We start from the raw sequence: 16,817 nt of genomic DNA on the forward strand, positions 1-16,817 counted from the left end.
AAAAAGGTCCACAGTGAATAGTATCTTCAAAGAAGGTGCTGGGGTTTAGAGTGCTGGATTTCAGCTAGTGTGTGTGTGTGTGTGTGTATATGTATATGTGTGTGTGTAATATATATATATATATATATATATATATATATATATATATATATATATATATATATATATATATATATATATATATATATATATATATATATATATATATAGAGATATCTATATATATATATATATATATATATATATATATATATATATAGAGATATCTATATATAGAGATATCTCTATCTATCTATCTATATCTCTCTCTCTATAGTATGTATATTCACCCCTGGCTATTCTTATGCTGGGTATGTGTTTTTATGTATTTAATGAATATGATCTAGTACATATAGCACTTTATATTTAATACTGTAGCACTTTAAATTTGGACCGCAGCACCATATATATATATATATATATATATATATATATAAATTTATTATTTTTTATTTTTCTGCCTAGACCCGCATCCATCACATAATAACATTTTAACAGCAGTGCTCATGAGAAATCTGGTATAATAATACCAGTGACGTCATCAAGTAACTGGCAGTTTCTTATCTATACTTGAATGCCTGGAAGAGGGTCTCTGCAGAAGTGCCTCATTATTTCTTCCATTTGATCGGGGACTTTGTCTCATGATTCTAGACTAGTTTCCTGTCTCTGGATGGTGTAGTAGGAGAATTTTGCGGGTGGAGACTTGTGTTTTTTCCCTTTTAGAATAATACCACCCGCAACACTCCATTAGCGTCACAGAAAAAAAGGCTGCACTGGGGCATTGACTGGTCCTATTTAAGGTGGCGTCTTAGGACTAGCAGCCCTCTCTTAGGACTAGCAGCCCTCTCTTAGGACTAGCAGCCCTCTCTTAGGACTAGCAGCCCTCTCTTAGGACTAGCAGCCCTCTCTTAGGACTAGCAGCCCTCTCTTCCGACTAGCAGCCCTCTCTTCCGACCTAGCAGCCCTCTCTTCCGACCTAGCAGCCCTCTCTTCCGACTAGCAGCCCTCTCTTCCGACTAGCAGCCCTCTCTTCCGACTAGCAGCCCTCTCTTCCGACTAGCAGCCCTCTCTTCCGACTAGCAGCCCTCTCTTCCGACTAGCAGCCCTCTCTTCCGACTAGCAGCCCTCTCTTCCGACTAGCAGCCCTCTCTTCCGACTAGCAGCCCTCTCTTCCGACTAGCAGCCCTCTCTTCCGACTAGCAGCCCTCTCTTCCGACTAGCAGCCCTCTCCTACAATTAGAATGATATAATCTTAGGGGATCAATCTCCCAAGACTTGAATCATCCTTCTCATATGTGTTTTTATAGCTCTTGTCTATGAGAAAACAGCAGGAAGTTTCTATTTTTTTTTTTTTTTTGTCCTCATGTCTAGTTCCAGTCTCTATGGAAACTGTGCGGTTCCAGCTCTTGTGTTTTTAAATGTATAAAACAGCCTCAGATAGCTAGTAACTGTGAAAGGTAAAAGTCCTTGGACAATCATAAATGAAGGTGCTTCAAGGCTTGCATTATCAGCTGAGGTTTGACTAATTTGCCTCCTCTGTAGACACGCAAGCCCTGGGCCATGTGCCAGTGTTCTCAAAGGTGCCTCTGTACTTGCACTATAGAGTGCATGTCATAACGAGATGGATGTCAGATTGCAGGTCCTGGTTTGTGTCCTCTGTCATAATGAGAGAAAGTGATCTTTTTATTTATTGTCTGAACCCATGACGTCGTAAAGTATTCCTGGCTCTTGCAAAATTTGTTTTCCTCTCCCCCTGAGATGCTTTGGCGTGTGTTTTTTTTTTTTTTTTTTTTTTTTTTTGTGTCTAGAGAATTTTTGTTGTTTTGTTTCATTAGTCATTTGTTCAAGTACTTTAAATTGCAAAAGCACTATGAATCATAAATGAATGCCATTCTCCTGTATTTTTTTTTTTTTTTTTTTTTTACTTTTAACTTCAGCCTTTTCGAACACTTTCTGTCTATATGCACTCATCCCAGCATGGGTTACACATCATTGCCTCGGGCCAGCCTATAGTGACAATATTGGACTGTCGGTGTTATTTGGGTCAGCATGGTTTATTGTATTCTTCACCAGGGAGCATGTGACAGACTGACAATGTACAACAACTGGAAGACAATGACAGAGCGTTGTCTTCCCATAATAGGGAGTAGCTGAACGAGGACCTTCATGGCAGGTATCCTTTTAATGAAAGGTGTTGATTTGCATTTATTTGGTTGGGTTTATATGCTCTTCAAAGGCAGACAATGCTTGTCCCATAAACTTCTGAAGGAATCAGTATTTCTTTAACAGGCTTTATAATGGTCTTGGAGCAATGGAAGCAACTCCTGTGTAGCTTTACGGCATATGAAGTTATTGCTCCAGAACTAGTAAGATAAGCAGCATGTGGATTGGTGGCATGTCTGCCTCCATCAAAGGGTTCTGAAATTGGGGTTTGATGGATACCCTCCCAGGCTTATCACTTTTTCTGCAATATAGGCAAGATGTGTGGTAACGTAGGACATCGTACATTCAAATGGAGTGTGTTCTCACATGTGCTCTGCCAAGTGACACATCGTGAAACAATCCAGAATGCTGTATCTTTGGGTACACTGGTTTGTCAGTTCCATTCAACACAATGGATTTATTTTCTTTCAAGAGGCATGGCAGCGTGCATTATTGCATATGTTCTGATGTGAGCAAACCCACAAACTGATCTCTTCCAAAATTGTATTATAAATAAATAGGAGCTTAAAGCCCAACTCCAGTGACACTCACCATCTCCACTTTCCAGCGTTGAGCTCTGTGTCCTCCTCCAATCAGAGCTGTTGTTTCCCTTTTGGATTGAATGATGCTGTCCTTTAACCTGTTTCCAGTGGGCCCAGGGTGCCCATTGGGGTGCATCAGCATGCTGCCCTACGTTCGCAATGTCATGATGCAGAAAACAGGACTTGCAGGCAAAACCAAACTAACCCTAAAATTGCTTCCTCCACCTTTCTAACACCTATGCTGACTAAAGCCTGGTACACACTAATTCATTTGTTTTGTTTTTTTTGTTTGTTTTTTGTTCAACCCAGCAGGTTGAACAAAAAAAAAAAACCTGACAGCCGATGTACCAATAGTTCGATGTTAGTACAGCGATCTCCCCTGCTGAGCGGTTTTGTTCTAACAGGAGGATGGCCCCTTGGCCAAAACACTCCAGGCAACGCTCCCAGCCATTGGCTGAGAGTGCTGATCATGAGCTGCTCAGCTGCTGGTTTTCCAGCATGCTCATCTGATAGAAGCCAGCCAAACGACCGGCTTCTGTCGGACTGGCTGGCTTACACAGGGGCCGAATGTTGCCCGGTTTTTATTAAACCGGCCAATGTCTCCTGACATTCGGCCCGTGTGTATTAGACATAACCTGTTCAAGAAAGATGTATTTACTTCCCTGTTTTTAGGCTACTCTGGTCTGGTGGTGTGATCCAGTGGCAGCTGCAGTGGAGAGGAGGAAGGGTTGACAACAGATGAGCCATAGGAAACCCATTGGTGATGTCATGGTTTTCAGGTATTGCCAGCTGTTGTGGAGTGCTCTCTCCCCCTCCCCAGTAGCCCACACTGGATGACACAGTGGAGATGACACATAATGAATGGACTGAAAATGGGGTAAGTATATACATCTTACTGGTAAATAAAAAGGAGCTGCATAGCCTGGGAAGGTGGAGAGGAAAGGAGAAAAAGTAATTTGGAGGCAAAGCAAAAAAGCAGGTTAAGACATTCCTATTACCGGTATTTTAAGGCGTCTGAAATTCTGGGGAATTCTTTTCACAAGGGGTGAGATTTTAATGGCACTGATAATAATCAACCTCTTGTCTTTTTTTATTATGTTTGCACCAGTGAATAGTTTGCTCAGAAGAGTTTTTATATGGACTGTAATTGAGTCACATATTGCTTTATGGACACCTTTTTAAAAAAAAAAAAAAAAAAAAAAAAAAAAAAATGTTTTTTTTTTTGCATTGTTTGAATTGTCTTTTATTTGCACAGATTTGTGCACATTGTTAAATTGTTGGACATTTTATCTCATTTTGTATATGTTGTGTAATTGGTATATGCTTTTGTAATCCCTTTTCATAAATGTTTTTTGAATTTTGCACATAATGATCTAACATTTTTACATTTTGTATTGTGTAGCTGGATCACTGCAGTGTTTGTGTGTGTTTGTTTGTTTTTTATTTTTTACACAGGTTAATGAAAATAGGTATTGGGAGGAGGGAGCATTTTTAAGATTAGTTAGGTTTATCCAGAAATTCTTCTTTTAATAAGGTAATTGATGCTCTCTGCAGTATTGTGAACGTCCTACTTCTGGACAAGACGGTAGGAGGAAGATGACCCCCTGCATGTTACATGACCTGCGAGAAAATATTTGAAAAAGGAAAACTGCAAAATAAATTATCAAGATTTACAGTGTGTGTGTGTGTGTGTGTGTGTGTGTGTGTGTGTGTGTGTGTGTGTGGGGGGGGGTTTAGGGAGGAATGTCTCATGGGGCAAGGGGGGGGTGTAGGCTGCTTTCGTAATGGTGAGGTGCAGTTTGACCACACCGTGGAAGCATCGCAGTGTACCCGCGGGTTTGGTGCAGCTTAGTTACCCTTTTCCAGAGAGCTCTATTTTATGTCCGGTGGTTTTAGTGCACTTTCTGAAAGCACACCGAAACTCCTGCATGTTGCATCTTTGGTGTGCTTTCAGAGGGCGCACCAAAACCACAGGACGTAATAGAACTCTATGGGAAAGCGCAGCTATCCCGCACCAAACCTGCGGGTACACTGCACTGCTCATATAGTGCGGTCATACTGCACCAAGTTAGCCTAATAATTGGTAACTTATATTTCCAGCATTTGTGGTCAGAATTACTTGAGCAGACACTGCCTTATTTTATATTTGTTTTGGCTGCTCTAGCTTATTCAGTTGTGGTGCAGCTTCCCAAGTAATTTTATTACATTTTAATTTTTTTTTTATTTTTACTAGACATGATGAACTCCGATGCCCTTGTGGACCTAACTGATGATTTGGAAAAAGATGAAACCACCCATTCCCTGGAGCAGTTGAAACTGGCATCTGTAGATGATCAGAACTGGCCCTCCGATGATGTTCAGGACTTCCCCAAGTCAGGTATGCATGTGGTGTGCTTGTTCCAGGTCTGTGATTGAGTAAGTGGGGAAAAAAGCCAGAAATGGTCAGACAAGTAGCATTTTCAAAAGGAGGTGTTTCTATTATAGGTCATGGTGAGAATGGACTGAGGGAATAAGGACTCATGTACACATAGACTACAGTGCTTTGAAAAAGTATTTATACCCCTTGAAATTTTCCACATTTTGTCATGTTACAACCAAAAACGTCAATGTATTTTATTGGGAATTTATTTGATAGACCAACACAAAGTGGCACATCATTTTGAAGTGGAAGGAAATATGATTGGATGGAGAGCGTCTGTGAGCAGCAATTTTCAAGTCTAAAAACCAGAGATTTTGAATTGGATTTTGGTCTGGACTTTGGGACATTCGAAAACGTGAATATGCGTTGATCTAAAACATTCCGCTGTAGCTCTGGCTGTATGTTTAGGGTTGTTGTCCTGCTGGAAGGTGAACCCCCACCCCAGTCTCAGGTCTTTCGGAGACTTTAACAGGTTTTCTTCTTTTTCTTCTAAGATTGCCCTTTGTTTGGCTCCATCCATCTTCTAATCAACTCTGACAAGCTTCCCTGTCCCTGCTGAGGAAAAGCATCCCCACAATGCCGCCACCACCATGTTTCACGGTGGGGATGGTGTGTTCAGGGGGCTGTGCAGTGTTCGTTTTCCGTCACACATAGCATTTTGCTTTTAGGCCAAAACGTTACATTTTGGTCTCGCCTGACCAGAGCACCTTTTTCCATGTTTGCTGTGTCCCCCAAATGGCTTCTCACAAACTGCAAACAGGACTTCTTATGGCTTTCTTTCACCAATGTCTTTCTTCTTGCCATTCCCCCATAAAGGGCAGATTTGTGGAGAGCACGACTAATAGTTGTCTTGTGGACAGATTCTCCCACCTGAGCTGTGGATCTCTGCAGCTCCTCCAGAGTTACCATGGGATTGTTTCTGAGCATGTGTAGGAATTTTGCGCGTCGGAATTGCTACAGCCGATCCGGATTTCCGATCAAAACTTTTTGTGTCGGAAAAATTGAGAAGATGCTCTCAATCTTTGGCTGGTGGAAATTCGGCCAGCAAAATTCCGATGGAGCACACAGTCGCATTTTCTGATGAAAAGCTCTCATCGATCTTTTGCTGCCCGAATTTTCGATCGTGTATACGTGACATTAGATTGCTTCACTGCACACATCTTGTTTACATGTGCCGTTGAAAGCGCTCCCTACTGCCATTGTGACAGATAATTTAAGCAGTACTGTCTGCTGTGTATTTGTGGCTTTCTGCTGCTATAGCGTGGCCAAAAGTCATAAGGCCAATTGCACTCACGGCTATTGTGCAGGAGGTGAGAGGGAGTGCAGAAATGGCTGTTCCTTTCATTAACTGGGTATCTTTTACAAGAACTAAAGCAAGTGGGGGCTGACTTTACTGACCTGATCGCTTTTGGTTGCCTGGCTGTTTTGTTGATGCACTAGCGTCAATAGTTTGCACTATTGGTCTTAAACACAAATGTAGATCAATAAAAGCATAAGTTCATACATGGTCAGTGTCTGAAAATGTTAAAGACTGTATGCATGACAGCCAGGCAACTAGAATCTGAAGAACAAGAAGACTGCGATGATCTTTATAAGGTGTGTTCCTGGGCTGTTCTCCTGATCCTGGCTTTACTACCAAGTGACTCACAGGCATCATGCAGGAGGGGAGTTTGTCTTTTGCACTGGCTGTTGCTTTGAACAATTCAATATCTTGCTAAGTAGCAGAGCAAATGGCCTGTGCAATTATAATAGAGCAATGAAGCCATGGCAGCTCTTGTCCTCCACAGGTTCCGTGTAATGTACTGACTGCAGAAATTCATACCTATGCACACTGTGTCACGTTTAGGTTGGGTCTTCTGTAATACTTTGCAAGTTCCTGGTCTTCCAGTTTTCCTGAGATGCACATGTAGTCACATGTTACATCCTATAATAAAGTGGTTCTTTGGCGTAATCCTGGTCATAGTGGCTGCATATGAAGAATGTGATGTTTGACTACAGAGATCTTCTGTGCTGAGAGATTAACTTTTTCAGCATTTTCCAGATTTATTGTTCAGGCAGTCCAGTGGATTGGTACAATACCTGCAGTGAAAAATTAAAAGGTGGGCTATGGCGCTAAAACCCAATGTGTGTGCAGCTTGTGCATATAGGTGTATGCGCATCAAGTTTACCAGTGCTAACAAACTTATGTGTAAAAGTGCTAGTGCTACGGTAACCCGTCTAGGTTCTACTTCTATTACAATTTTAGAAAATCCTAAAACCAAGAACAAATGCAGAAAATACATATATCAAGATAAAAATAAAAATAGAAATAAAAATAATTCACATGTGCAATTAAATTAATCTCGGCAGTCCTACAAAATCCATGCAAAATAATAGTAAAGTCCCTAGAAATATCCTTTGATGTGAAAACTTTTCCGAAATCGCTTTCAGAAATCGCTGGAAAATCGCATGCTGCAGTGCTTCGAGAGATGATAGTAAAGTGGGGTGGTTCGTGCAAAACAGTCAATATAAAGAGGAACACATTCATCCCCGGTGCGCCACTCAGTAATGTGGAAATGTGATTGCTCTCACCAGATCCAGTCCCCTTGAGGGGTTAATCAGGCTTTCACAATGTAAGCCACTGTGTTGCTATTCAAACGCTGCTGCTGGTGCGCTGGGAGAATGTTCACTTTTCAATTCGTATGTACTCCGTGGTTATATACATGGGGGGGAGAGAAGCATATCCATGGTGCAACTACGTTTTTAAAAGCTTTTATTGAGTATTAAAAAAAAAAAGGTACTCACATTTTGTTCAAAAGAAATTTGCATATACACAAACAGTAAAATGAAAGTAAACTCCGCCATCCGCTACTGCTGCTGGCTATGGTAAGGTGCACGTACGTGGCCACGCCCTACGCATTTCGTCAGAGAGACGTCTTCTGGAGATGGAGTTTACTTTCGTTTTCGTTGAACATTCCCCCAGCGCACCAGCAGCAGCGTTTGAATAGCAACACAGCGGCTTACATTGTGAAAGCCTGATTAACCCCTCAAGGGGACTGGATCTGGTGAGAGCAATCACATTTCCACATTACTGAGTGGCGCACCGGGGATGAATGTGTTCCTCTTTATATTGACTGTTTTGCACTTACCACCCCACTTTACTATCATCTCTCGAAGTACTGCAGCATGCGATTTTTTCCAGCGATTTCTGAAAGCGATTTCGGAAAAGTTTTCACATCAAAGGGTATTTCTAGGGACTTTACTATTATTTTGCATGGATTTTGCTTGACTGCCGAGATTAATTTAATTGCACATGTGAATTTATTTTTATTTCTATTTTTATTTTTATCTTGATATATGTATTTTCTGCATTTTGTTCTTGGTTTTAGGATTTTCTAAAATTGTAATAGACGTAGAACCTAGACGGGTTACCGTAGCACTAGCACTTTTACACATAAGTTTGATAGCACTGGTAAACTTGATGCGCATACACCTATATGCACAAGCTGCACACACATTGGGTTTTAGCACCATAGCCCACCTTTTAATTTTTTACTTTACACCCCCCTCCCCCCCCCCCTTCACTTAAGGATGGGAGGATTCAGGCATAGGCAGCTCTAACCCTTTATTAGTGTCCTTATTTACAGTTTCATTTATCCACCTATTCACCTTTATCACAGATTTTTTGACCACAGATTGAGAAAATAGTCCGTAGCGCGACTTTACCCATTTATACAATACATGCAGTGACAAAATGCTATACCCTTGCACTCAGTAGTGTACATGGAAGATATGGTTTAATTGTGGTCATTATCAGTATTTTATGTTAATCATATGCCATCTTGCAGGATTTGTTCCATTTACATCTTCAGCTTTAGTGGGAGGTGATGAAGGTGGCGCTAATGTCTGAGGAAAGTGATTTAATTATTCCCCTTAAAGGAAGCTCTCAGTAGGAACTCTTTTCATTCTTTACCAGGAATATGGACGGTTCTATCCCAACTCTAATCTTTCTCCTCCCCTGCTCTTATATCAGCCACTTGTTACTGGTTTTATTAAATGCAGCTGTCTATGAAATGAGAAGGCAGAACACAGCATTGGACTGAGAGGAACAATTTTGTTCTCTGTAGTAATGTGTTCTGCCCATTTATGAAAATGTATGTAATGTCTCTTGTCAAAACAAGAGATTGTAGAGAATCCTTGTAACAAATTTATTCAATTTTGATAGTTTACAAAAAAAACAACTTTCTTCTGGTCAGGTTTAAAAAAAAAAATACAAAATAGTTTTACATTTTTAAAGATCTAATAAATTGAAAATGTATGAATAATCCTGATAATGTTTATATTATGCTCTTATGCAGACTCTAAGACATCCCCTGATCCCATCATCCACCTTCGCTGGGATGATCCTTATTATGACATTGCCAGACATCAAATTGTGGAAGTAGCAGGTAAGCCTCTCTTTACATGGTTTTTACCTTGACCTTCTCTAGTCACGTCGTTGGATGTGTTTTGTAATAACTACGAATATAAAGTCTTGCTTTAGTGAATTTCTCTCAAGATTCATTCATCTTTATAGAGCTCAATTATGACAACTGCTGCACTTGAGAAAATGGTCAGGTTGCCTACAACAGTCACTATATCTAAATTTCGGTAAAGAAATGCAGGTGATGTTTTACTGAGTTCACCTATGTTCTAAAAAAAAAATGGTTCTTTTGTTACTTCCAGACAAATGCCACCGCAGACAGTAGCCCCCGGGAGTAATATGGGAAGCCCATAAATCGGTCAAAAATGGTTCTTTTTGCATAGTTATACGGTTCTGTATTGCTGTCATTAGAGAAGGGTGTGCGTGCCTTGGTGATCACACAGGCTGCACTGGGATGTGGGAATTTTTATGTCTATATAGCCTTTCTAAACTTGACACAGACAGCCTGTAATTGTGATGAGACAGATAAAGGAGCTGCAACTCTCAGGCTTTTGGTCCCTTATGGCAAAGTAATTAACATTTTAATAAGAGGGTCAAATATTATTATCTTGTACTGAAGAGCTGAACTGTGGAAGCAGTGCCAAAAATGGTAGGCAGAGGGCAAAGGACAAGTCACCGGTTTTGCCTGTGGTGTCTTTGCAGCTGATTCCTCCCCCATTACTCACTTGCCATGCCTTGTTCTGCACATCTCACACTGCGGATGTATACTGTAGGCAGGGGTAGCTAGGTATCCTCGCATACTAAGTGCTGTGCTATTTTTCAGGAAGAATCTAAGAGCATCTGTAAAATGTTTAGGGTATAGCTTGGGCACAAATCAACTTTCCTAAATGTTGCCTTTTTAACATGGCAGAACTTCACTTTTTCACATAGGTGCATGCTAAGTGCCGAATTGTAATGCTGGAAGCCTAATTGTTTGGGTTCTTTTACAAACTCAGCCTTGACTGCATACTTGTACATCATAGTAAACTTACCTGTTTAACATACCGTACTCTCCTGCAGGCCCATGTTCCCGACTTATCACATCTGTAGTCTTCTGTCTTCAGCCATTGGGTGACCACTGTTGACATAACTCTCACACACGCATGATGACTTGCATTGACTCTGCAACCGCCTCTAACTTCCAGGATCTGTAAGATGCTGAGATTGTATGCGGAACTACACATGCACAGCACTCAGCATACAAGTTGATTTAAAAAAAAAATTGATAGCGGGAAGAAAATGAGGTTTTAGTGTAGAATATATATACACACAGGGAGATTTACTAAAACCATAGCACTCAGAATCTCGTGCAACTATGGATGGTAGCCAATCGGCTTCTATCTTCAGCTTGTTCAATTAAGCTTTGGCAATAAAACCTAGAAGCTGATTGGTTTCTATGAAGAGCTGCACCAGATTTTGCACTCTGCTGTATAACTCTACCTGCTACCAATTTGTATTGGTTAACTTCAGTTCTACTTTTAAGTAATGTTGTTCAGCTGTTTTCACTTGATGTCCTAATTTTCATTCTACTATAAAAAAAAAAAAAAAAAAAAAAAAGCCCTTTTGAATTCCAGAAAGTCACAGTTCAAAATTGTTACATCACTTAGTGCTTGTAAATGTTGAGCAGTTTGGCTCACTATATTCTGTTCACTTAAGCATCTGATGCACTTGCTAAAAATGTCCAGCATATGCCAATTTTTTTTTTTTCATGCCTTTGTGCACAAATTCCGTATGAGAAGTGTCTGATCGCAGCTGTTGACCTCCTCCTAATGAGTCTGCATTTATATTCTGTGTTTATTGTTATGCATGTGCTTCCACTTGCAGTTTTGCATGGAGAACAGTAATGACTCTGCTCACTTTTTGCATGGGGGAAAATAAACAAATGATGAATCCAGGTGTTCGGTAAACAAGTATTATACAGCAGGAACTAACATGTTGGTTGAATATGCCATTGGAATTCCTTGCTTCCAGCAGACCATCAGATAAGACCATCGCTGGGCTCACTTATGATCAGAGTTGTAGATTTTGCCTGGTGAACAAGATAAGACATTTTACACATACTTTGCATAACATGTCCTGTTTATTCAGTTCTGCTTCAGACAAGCTTGGGTTTTCCAAAGGCTGCTTCTTGTGTTTGTTTATGAGCTGGGTCGGCAATAAGAATCCTCCAACTAATATATATATATATATATATATATAATATAAATAAATTTTATTTTTTTTAAAAACATAAGGTGCAGCGTTTTATAAGATACACTCTGTGCTGGTGCCTCTTTTACTTGCCTAAATTTGAGGTTGCATGTTCCAGTCTGGAGCCTTCTCTTTTCTTTCATACACAGGAATCTGGGTCCATCTTCAGGTGCCCACATCTTCACGTGGGTATGTTGTGGACACTTTTTTTTTTATTTTTTTTATTCTTTATTTACGGATTGCAGGTAATACAGAGACAAATTGCAGAAAACACAAATCAGTTTTCCAATACATCAAAATAAACTGTAAGTACATCATGGGGGACCGGGTGAAACCTAATATATTACAGCAGCGTTGGCCTGCCTTCATTCTATAGAGTATAGAGCTCAACCAGGACCACCCCAAGGGCCACCGAACCCTGGCTGGGAAACTGAGAGAACAGAATGGTAAAGCCCTGGCAATCAACAGTTATTTTGATTATACTTGCGGGTTAGGGGAAAGGGGAAAAAAAAGGGGGGGGGCAGGTGGGCATGGGAAATGGACAAGGGAAGAAAGAAAGAGCGGGTTAATAGGGCCAAGAGGCAGAAGAGGGTCAAGGGAGCGGGGATGGACCAAAGTGGTCTATGAGAGGAGAGAGAAATAAAGAGGACTCTGGTGGTTTCCTACGACCGGGTCTTTCTCCCCGCTCTTTTGCCAGCACTTACAAATAGGTTCTGTAGTCATCGGAAAACCTGAATAGGCTCCAAGGCATCCATCGAGAAGTGTGTTCCTCCTCCCTGTCGCCCAACGCCGATGTGAGCTGTTCCATACGATAGATGTCACAGACTCTCGCAAACCATTGAGACGCTGTCGGAGCTACCTGCTGCTTCCACATGCTAGGTATACATGCCCTGGCTGCACTCAGAAGGTGTTTTAATAGAGATGTATGGTACTTCTTGCTCGCTAGCGGGGGTCAGGTTAAGGAAAATCGCCGCTGGATTGTTCCTAAGATCGATAGCTGTGAGGTCGTGAATAATTTGGAGGACTTGTCTCCAGAAATGGGTCAGTTGTGGGCACTCCCAGAAGATATGCAGTAACGTACCGGTTTGCTCACCGCATCTCCAGCACAATGGGCTGTGACCAGGAAACATAGCTGCCAGGACTGTGGGGGTCCTGTACCAGCGGGTCAAAATTTTATAAGCTATTTCCTGGTATTTACTGCACAAGGATGACTTTGTGCGCAAAAAGAAGCGCACGATTCTTCTGGTTCGTTGAGAGCTTGACATTTAGGTCCTGCTCCCATTTTTCGATGAACAGGTCACCCTGGGATAGATGGTCCAACAGGATGCGATACGAAAGAGAAAGAGATCCACGGGTCGGTCCCTCTCCTGAGCACAACTCTTCAAACGACGCTCGAGGTCTGCGGAAACCGTTACTATGTGGTAAAGATTTTAAGAAGTGGGAGAGTTGGGCAAGCTTCCACTTGCCCAGGGCTGTGTTGTCTAATGCCCCGTACAAAGTTGACAGTCTTCCATGTCCTTGGGCCCAGGAAATAAGAGGCTCTTACCAGGTCTCGTTCTGGGTTGAGGCGAAAAGACGTCTGCCATGCCGGGTTCAAAGCTCGGGTGTCCAATAATAGGAGTCATGGGCAATGGGAAACTGGGCACACCCGTCGGTGAAAAATATCTGTCGAGCTCCCGCAATGTTGGATCAATGAGAGGGTGCGCCTGTGTTACTCCTGACCAGCCCGGCCCACTCCAGGGCAAACCTTCAATTGGGAATGGTATGGACTCTCGTTCCAGACAGACCCACAGTTTGTCCTTCAGATGTCTGCACCAGTCCACCGCCCTGTTCATGTGGACAGCCGTGTAGTACTATGCCGGGTCCGGAAGGCCAACCCCTCCCCTGTCCTTCAGTCTGAGCAGCAAGGCTCGGCTGAGCCTTGGTGGCTTTCCCTGTCACACGTATCGGACAAAGATAGAGTGCAGAGCTTTAAAAAATGATTGTGGAATTTTTATCGGTAAGGCTTGCAAAAGGTATAAGAGCCTTGGCATTATGTTCATTTTGAGCACATTGCATCTTCCAAACCATGAGGTTGCTAACTTTGACCATCGCTCTAGATCCATGGTAAAAGTTTTCAGGAGGGGCTGGAAATTCAGTTGGAAAATAAGGCGTGGGTCTGGGGGAATCTTGGTTCCCAGGTATTGTATAGCCTTAGATGACCAGCGAAAGGGAAAATTAGTACTTGGACTCTTCTGAGCGTTGGGAGACGTTAAGTGCCTCCGATTTCTGTAAGTTAATTTTGAAATCTGACAGTGTTCCATAACGTCTTATTTCCGCTAAGAGATTCGGCAACGTAATGTGTGGCTCCGAGACATAGAACAGGAGGTCATCTGCAAAGGCAGCGACTTTGTGGTGGTGTGAGGGGGTTTCCAGCCCCTTAATGTCTGCGCTCCGTCTGATAAGATAAAGTAAGGGCTCAAGAGAGAGCACAAACAGAAGGGGGGACAATGGGCATCCCTGCCTCGTTCCATTGCCAATAGTGAAACGTGACAAGGCGATCCCATTGACCCTGACCACCGCCGTTGGCGATGAATAAAGAGCTGTGATCCACGAAAGCATGGTGGTGGGGGGGGGGGGTTTCCCAGGCGTCGCAGGGTGGCTAGTAAAAAAAGGCCAGCTCACCCTGTCAAACGCTTTTTCTGCGTCTACAGATGGCAACATAATCGGTAGTTTAAGGCGCCTAGCGCGTTCTATGACATTCACTGTTCTGGTAGTGTTGTCTCGGGCTTCCCTGTTACGAATAAATCCCACCTGATCCATGGGTATCAGGCGTTGGAGAATAGGCGCCATCCGTTCCGCCAGTACTTTGGTGAAAAGTTTTTAAGGTCGCAATTCAGTAAGGAGATGGGCATGTAGTTAGCACAGAGAAGCGGGTCCTTCTCTGGCTTGGGTATGACCGAAATGCTTGCCTGTAAGAGTTCTGGCGGAATGGTCTGGCCCTCCAATATGGTGTTGAAAGCCGAAACAAATGGCGTGGACAACAAGGAAAGAAAGGTCTTGTAGTAAGGGACCGTAAACCCATCTGGGCCAGGTGCTTTGCCTTTGGGTGAGTCAGCTAAGGCCACCGACAATTCCTCTGGGGAGATTGGTTGCGAGAGTAACTCCATCTCCTCTGATGTCAGTGAAGGGAGGTTTGCTTTAGTCAGGTATGAGTCAATGGCCGCTGAGCCGGCCTGCAAGGCGTCTCCTGGCTCCTGGGGGTGCAAGTTATAGAGGGCTTCGTAAAAGCATCGGAAGCACTCCGCTATATCCCGCGAATCGCGAAGTTTGGTTCCCGTAAGGGAGGTAATGGTTGGAATAAAGGAACTCGCCAGTGCAGTACCCCTCCAGCAGCCCATGGTCCATGCAGCCTCAAGCGGGCCTGCATGGAATTTCTTTGGCATCTCAGCAGCAGTATCAAATGCACTATATAACATCACTTCAGTCAGTATAGGACAGTTAATAACAGTAGAACAATGTAAGAGTAGACAACCGTATTAAACCTTTCAACACAGAGTACATATAACTTTAAATCACCCAGGTACACATTGTTCGTTGGGGCCACAGCTCCTTGGGGAACAACAAAAGCCAACCAGTCGGGGACAGAAACCGGGGGTAGGCCCATGGATTCCAAAAAGGACAGAACCTCCGAAGGGTGTCGTAGCGCATAGGGCCTGCCATTTTTACACACTATGAGATGAAGTGGGTGACCCCACTTGTAGGGGATCCTCCGTTCATTCAGTTGCTCCAGAAGAGGCTGCAGACAGCGTCTCATTTGAAGGGTCTTCCGAGAGACATCTGCAGTAGGGTGACCTGGGCCCCGTCAAAGTCAATGCTCCCTTTGCGCCATGCTGCTTGCAGGACGTCCTCCTTTTAGTGAGTAGTTGTGGAGACAGCATAAAACATGTGACCAGTTCTCAGTGGGGCTCCTGGTACCCAAGGTCCTGTGAACTCTATCAATGGCTATCTCTGTGTCCGCAGCGCGGTCCAGACAGGCGTTAAAGATGGCCGTGACTGTAGCTTTAAGGCCAGCCTGACCGGTAGCTTCGGGCAAGTCTCTGATCCTAATGTTGCGTCTGCAGTTGCGATTCTCAAGGTCATCCACTAAGAGTTGCAACTGTGCGACTCTGTCTGTGAGGGTATCATGTGCGACTTTCAGGCCTGTAACATCAGTGGTCAGGGAGGTCACATCATTTGCTAAGGTAGCCACCCTTGCGTTTGTGGCCGAAACTTCCCGTTTGGCCCCTGCTATTTCATTTCTGAGGGTTGTTTCAATCCTGGCCGCCATGCAGCTAAAGTCCTCTTTAGTAGGGAGGTTTTGGAGGAAGGTCCATATGGTTCTGTCTCCCAATAGTGCTGCTGATGGAGGTGGATGCGTGTCCCTCTGAGGTGAATGCGACCTGGCTGCGTGGCTCTGGGGTGAGGGATCCGCCGCGGCAGGGCCCCTGAGATAGTTGGGAGCTGTGGGGGAACCAGGGCGGCAGGCCGCTGTGGTCTGGGCTGCCCAGTGAAGCCATGGATAGCGAACGGGGGAGACATGGGGGGCAAGTCACTAGGCTGGGAGAACGGGGGCATGTCATGTCCCTGCACAGCGGTCCGCTCACCTTCTGCTGGTGCAGCTATTCCGGGAGCGCAGGAGGACGCGGGCGCCATCTTGGCTGGGTCAGGCGTGGAGGCCGGAGGCTGTAGCGGGGCCAGGTACTTGTCCATGCCGTTAAGATCGATCCCCGCCGGGCAGGCTGTGTTCCGCTGATGTTCAGCGAGGTCGGTAATGCTGAGATATGCAGCCAGACTGTGCGATAGGGCTGCGGAGGGGTCACGGACAGGGAGCTCTCAAAATGTGCATCCTCACTCCTTCGTGCCGAGACCACGCCCCCGACACTTTTTCTATTGGCTTTTTAACTGCAGGGTTCTCTCAGGATCCAGAAACACACAAATTAAGGTGATGACATCACTGATGGGA

General features: G+C 43.6%; 1 protein-coding gene across 2 annotated transcripts in view; it reads left to right on the forward strand.

Moving 5' to 3' along the window:
• ARHGAP1 (Rho GTPase activating protein 1) overlaps positions 1 to 16,817 on the forward strand; it is a 109,465-nt gene that overhangs the window by 20,285 nt on the left and 72,363 nt on the right. For both annotated transcript variants that reach the window (XM_077461507.1, XM_077461516.1), the window contains exons 2-3: positions 5,017 to 5,160; positions 9,540 to 9,629. In XM_077461507.1, coding sequence (XP_077317633.1) covers positions 5,019 to 5,160; positions 9,540 to 9,629 — 232 coding nt within the window. In that variant the 5' untranslated portion in view covers positions 5,017 to 5,018. The remainder of the gene's footprint in view (positions 1 to 5,016; positions 5,161 to 9,539; positions 9,630 to 16,817) is intronic.

Source organism: Lithobates pipiens, unplaced genomic scaffold (assembly GCF_037356315.1).
Source record: "Lithobates pipiens isolate NorthernLeopardFrog02 unplaced genomic scaffold, aLitPip1_a1.2 Scaffold_10, whole genome shotgun sequence".
NCBI lineage: Eukaryota > Metazoa > Chordata > Amphibia > Anura > Ranidae > Lithobates > Lithobates pipiens.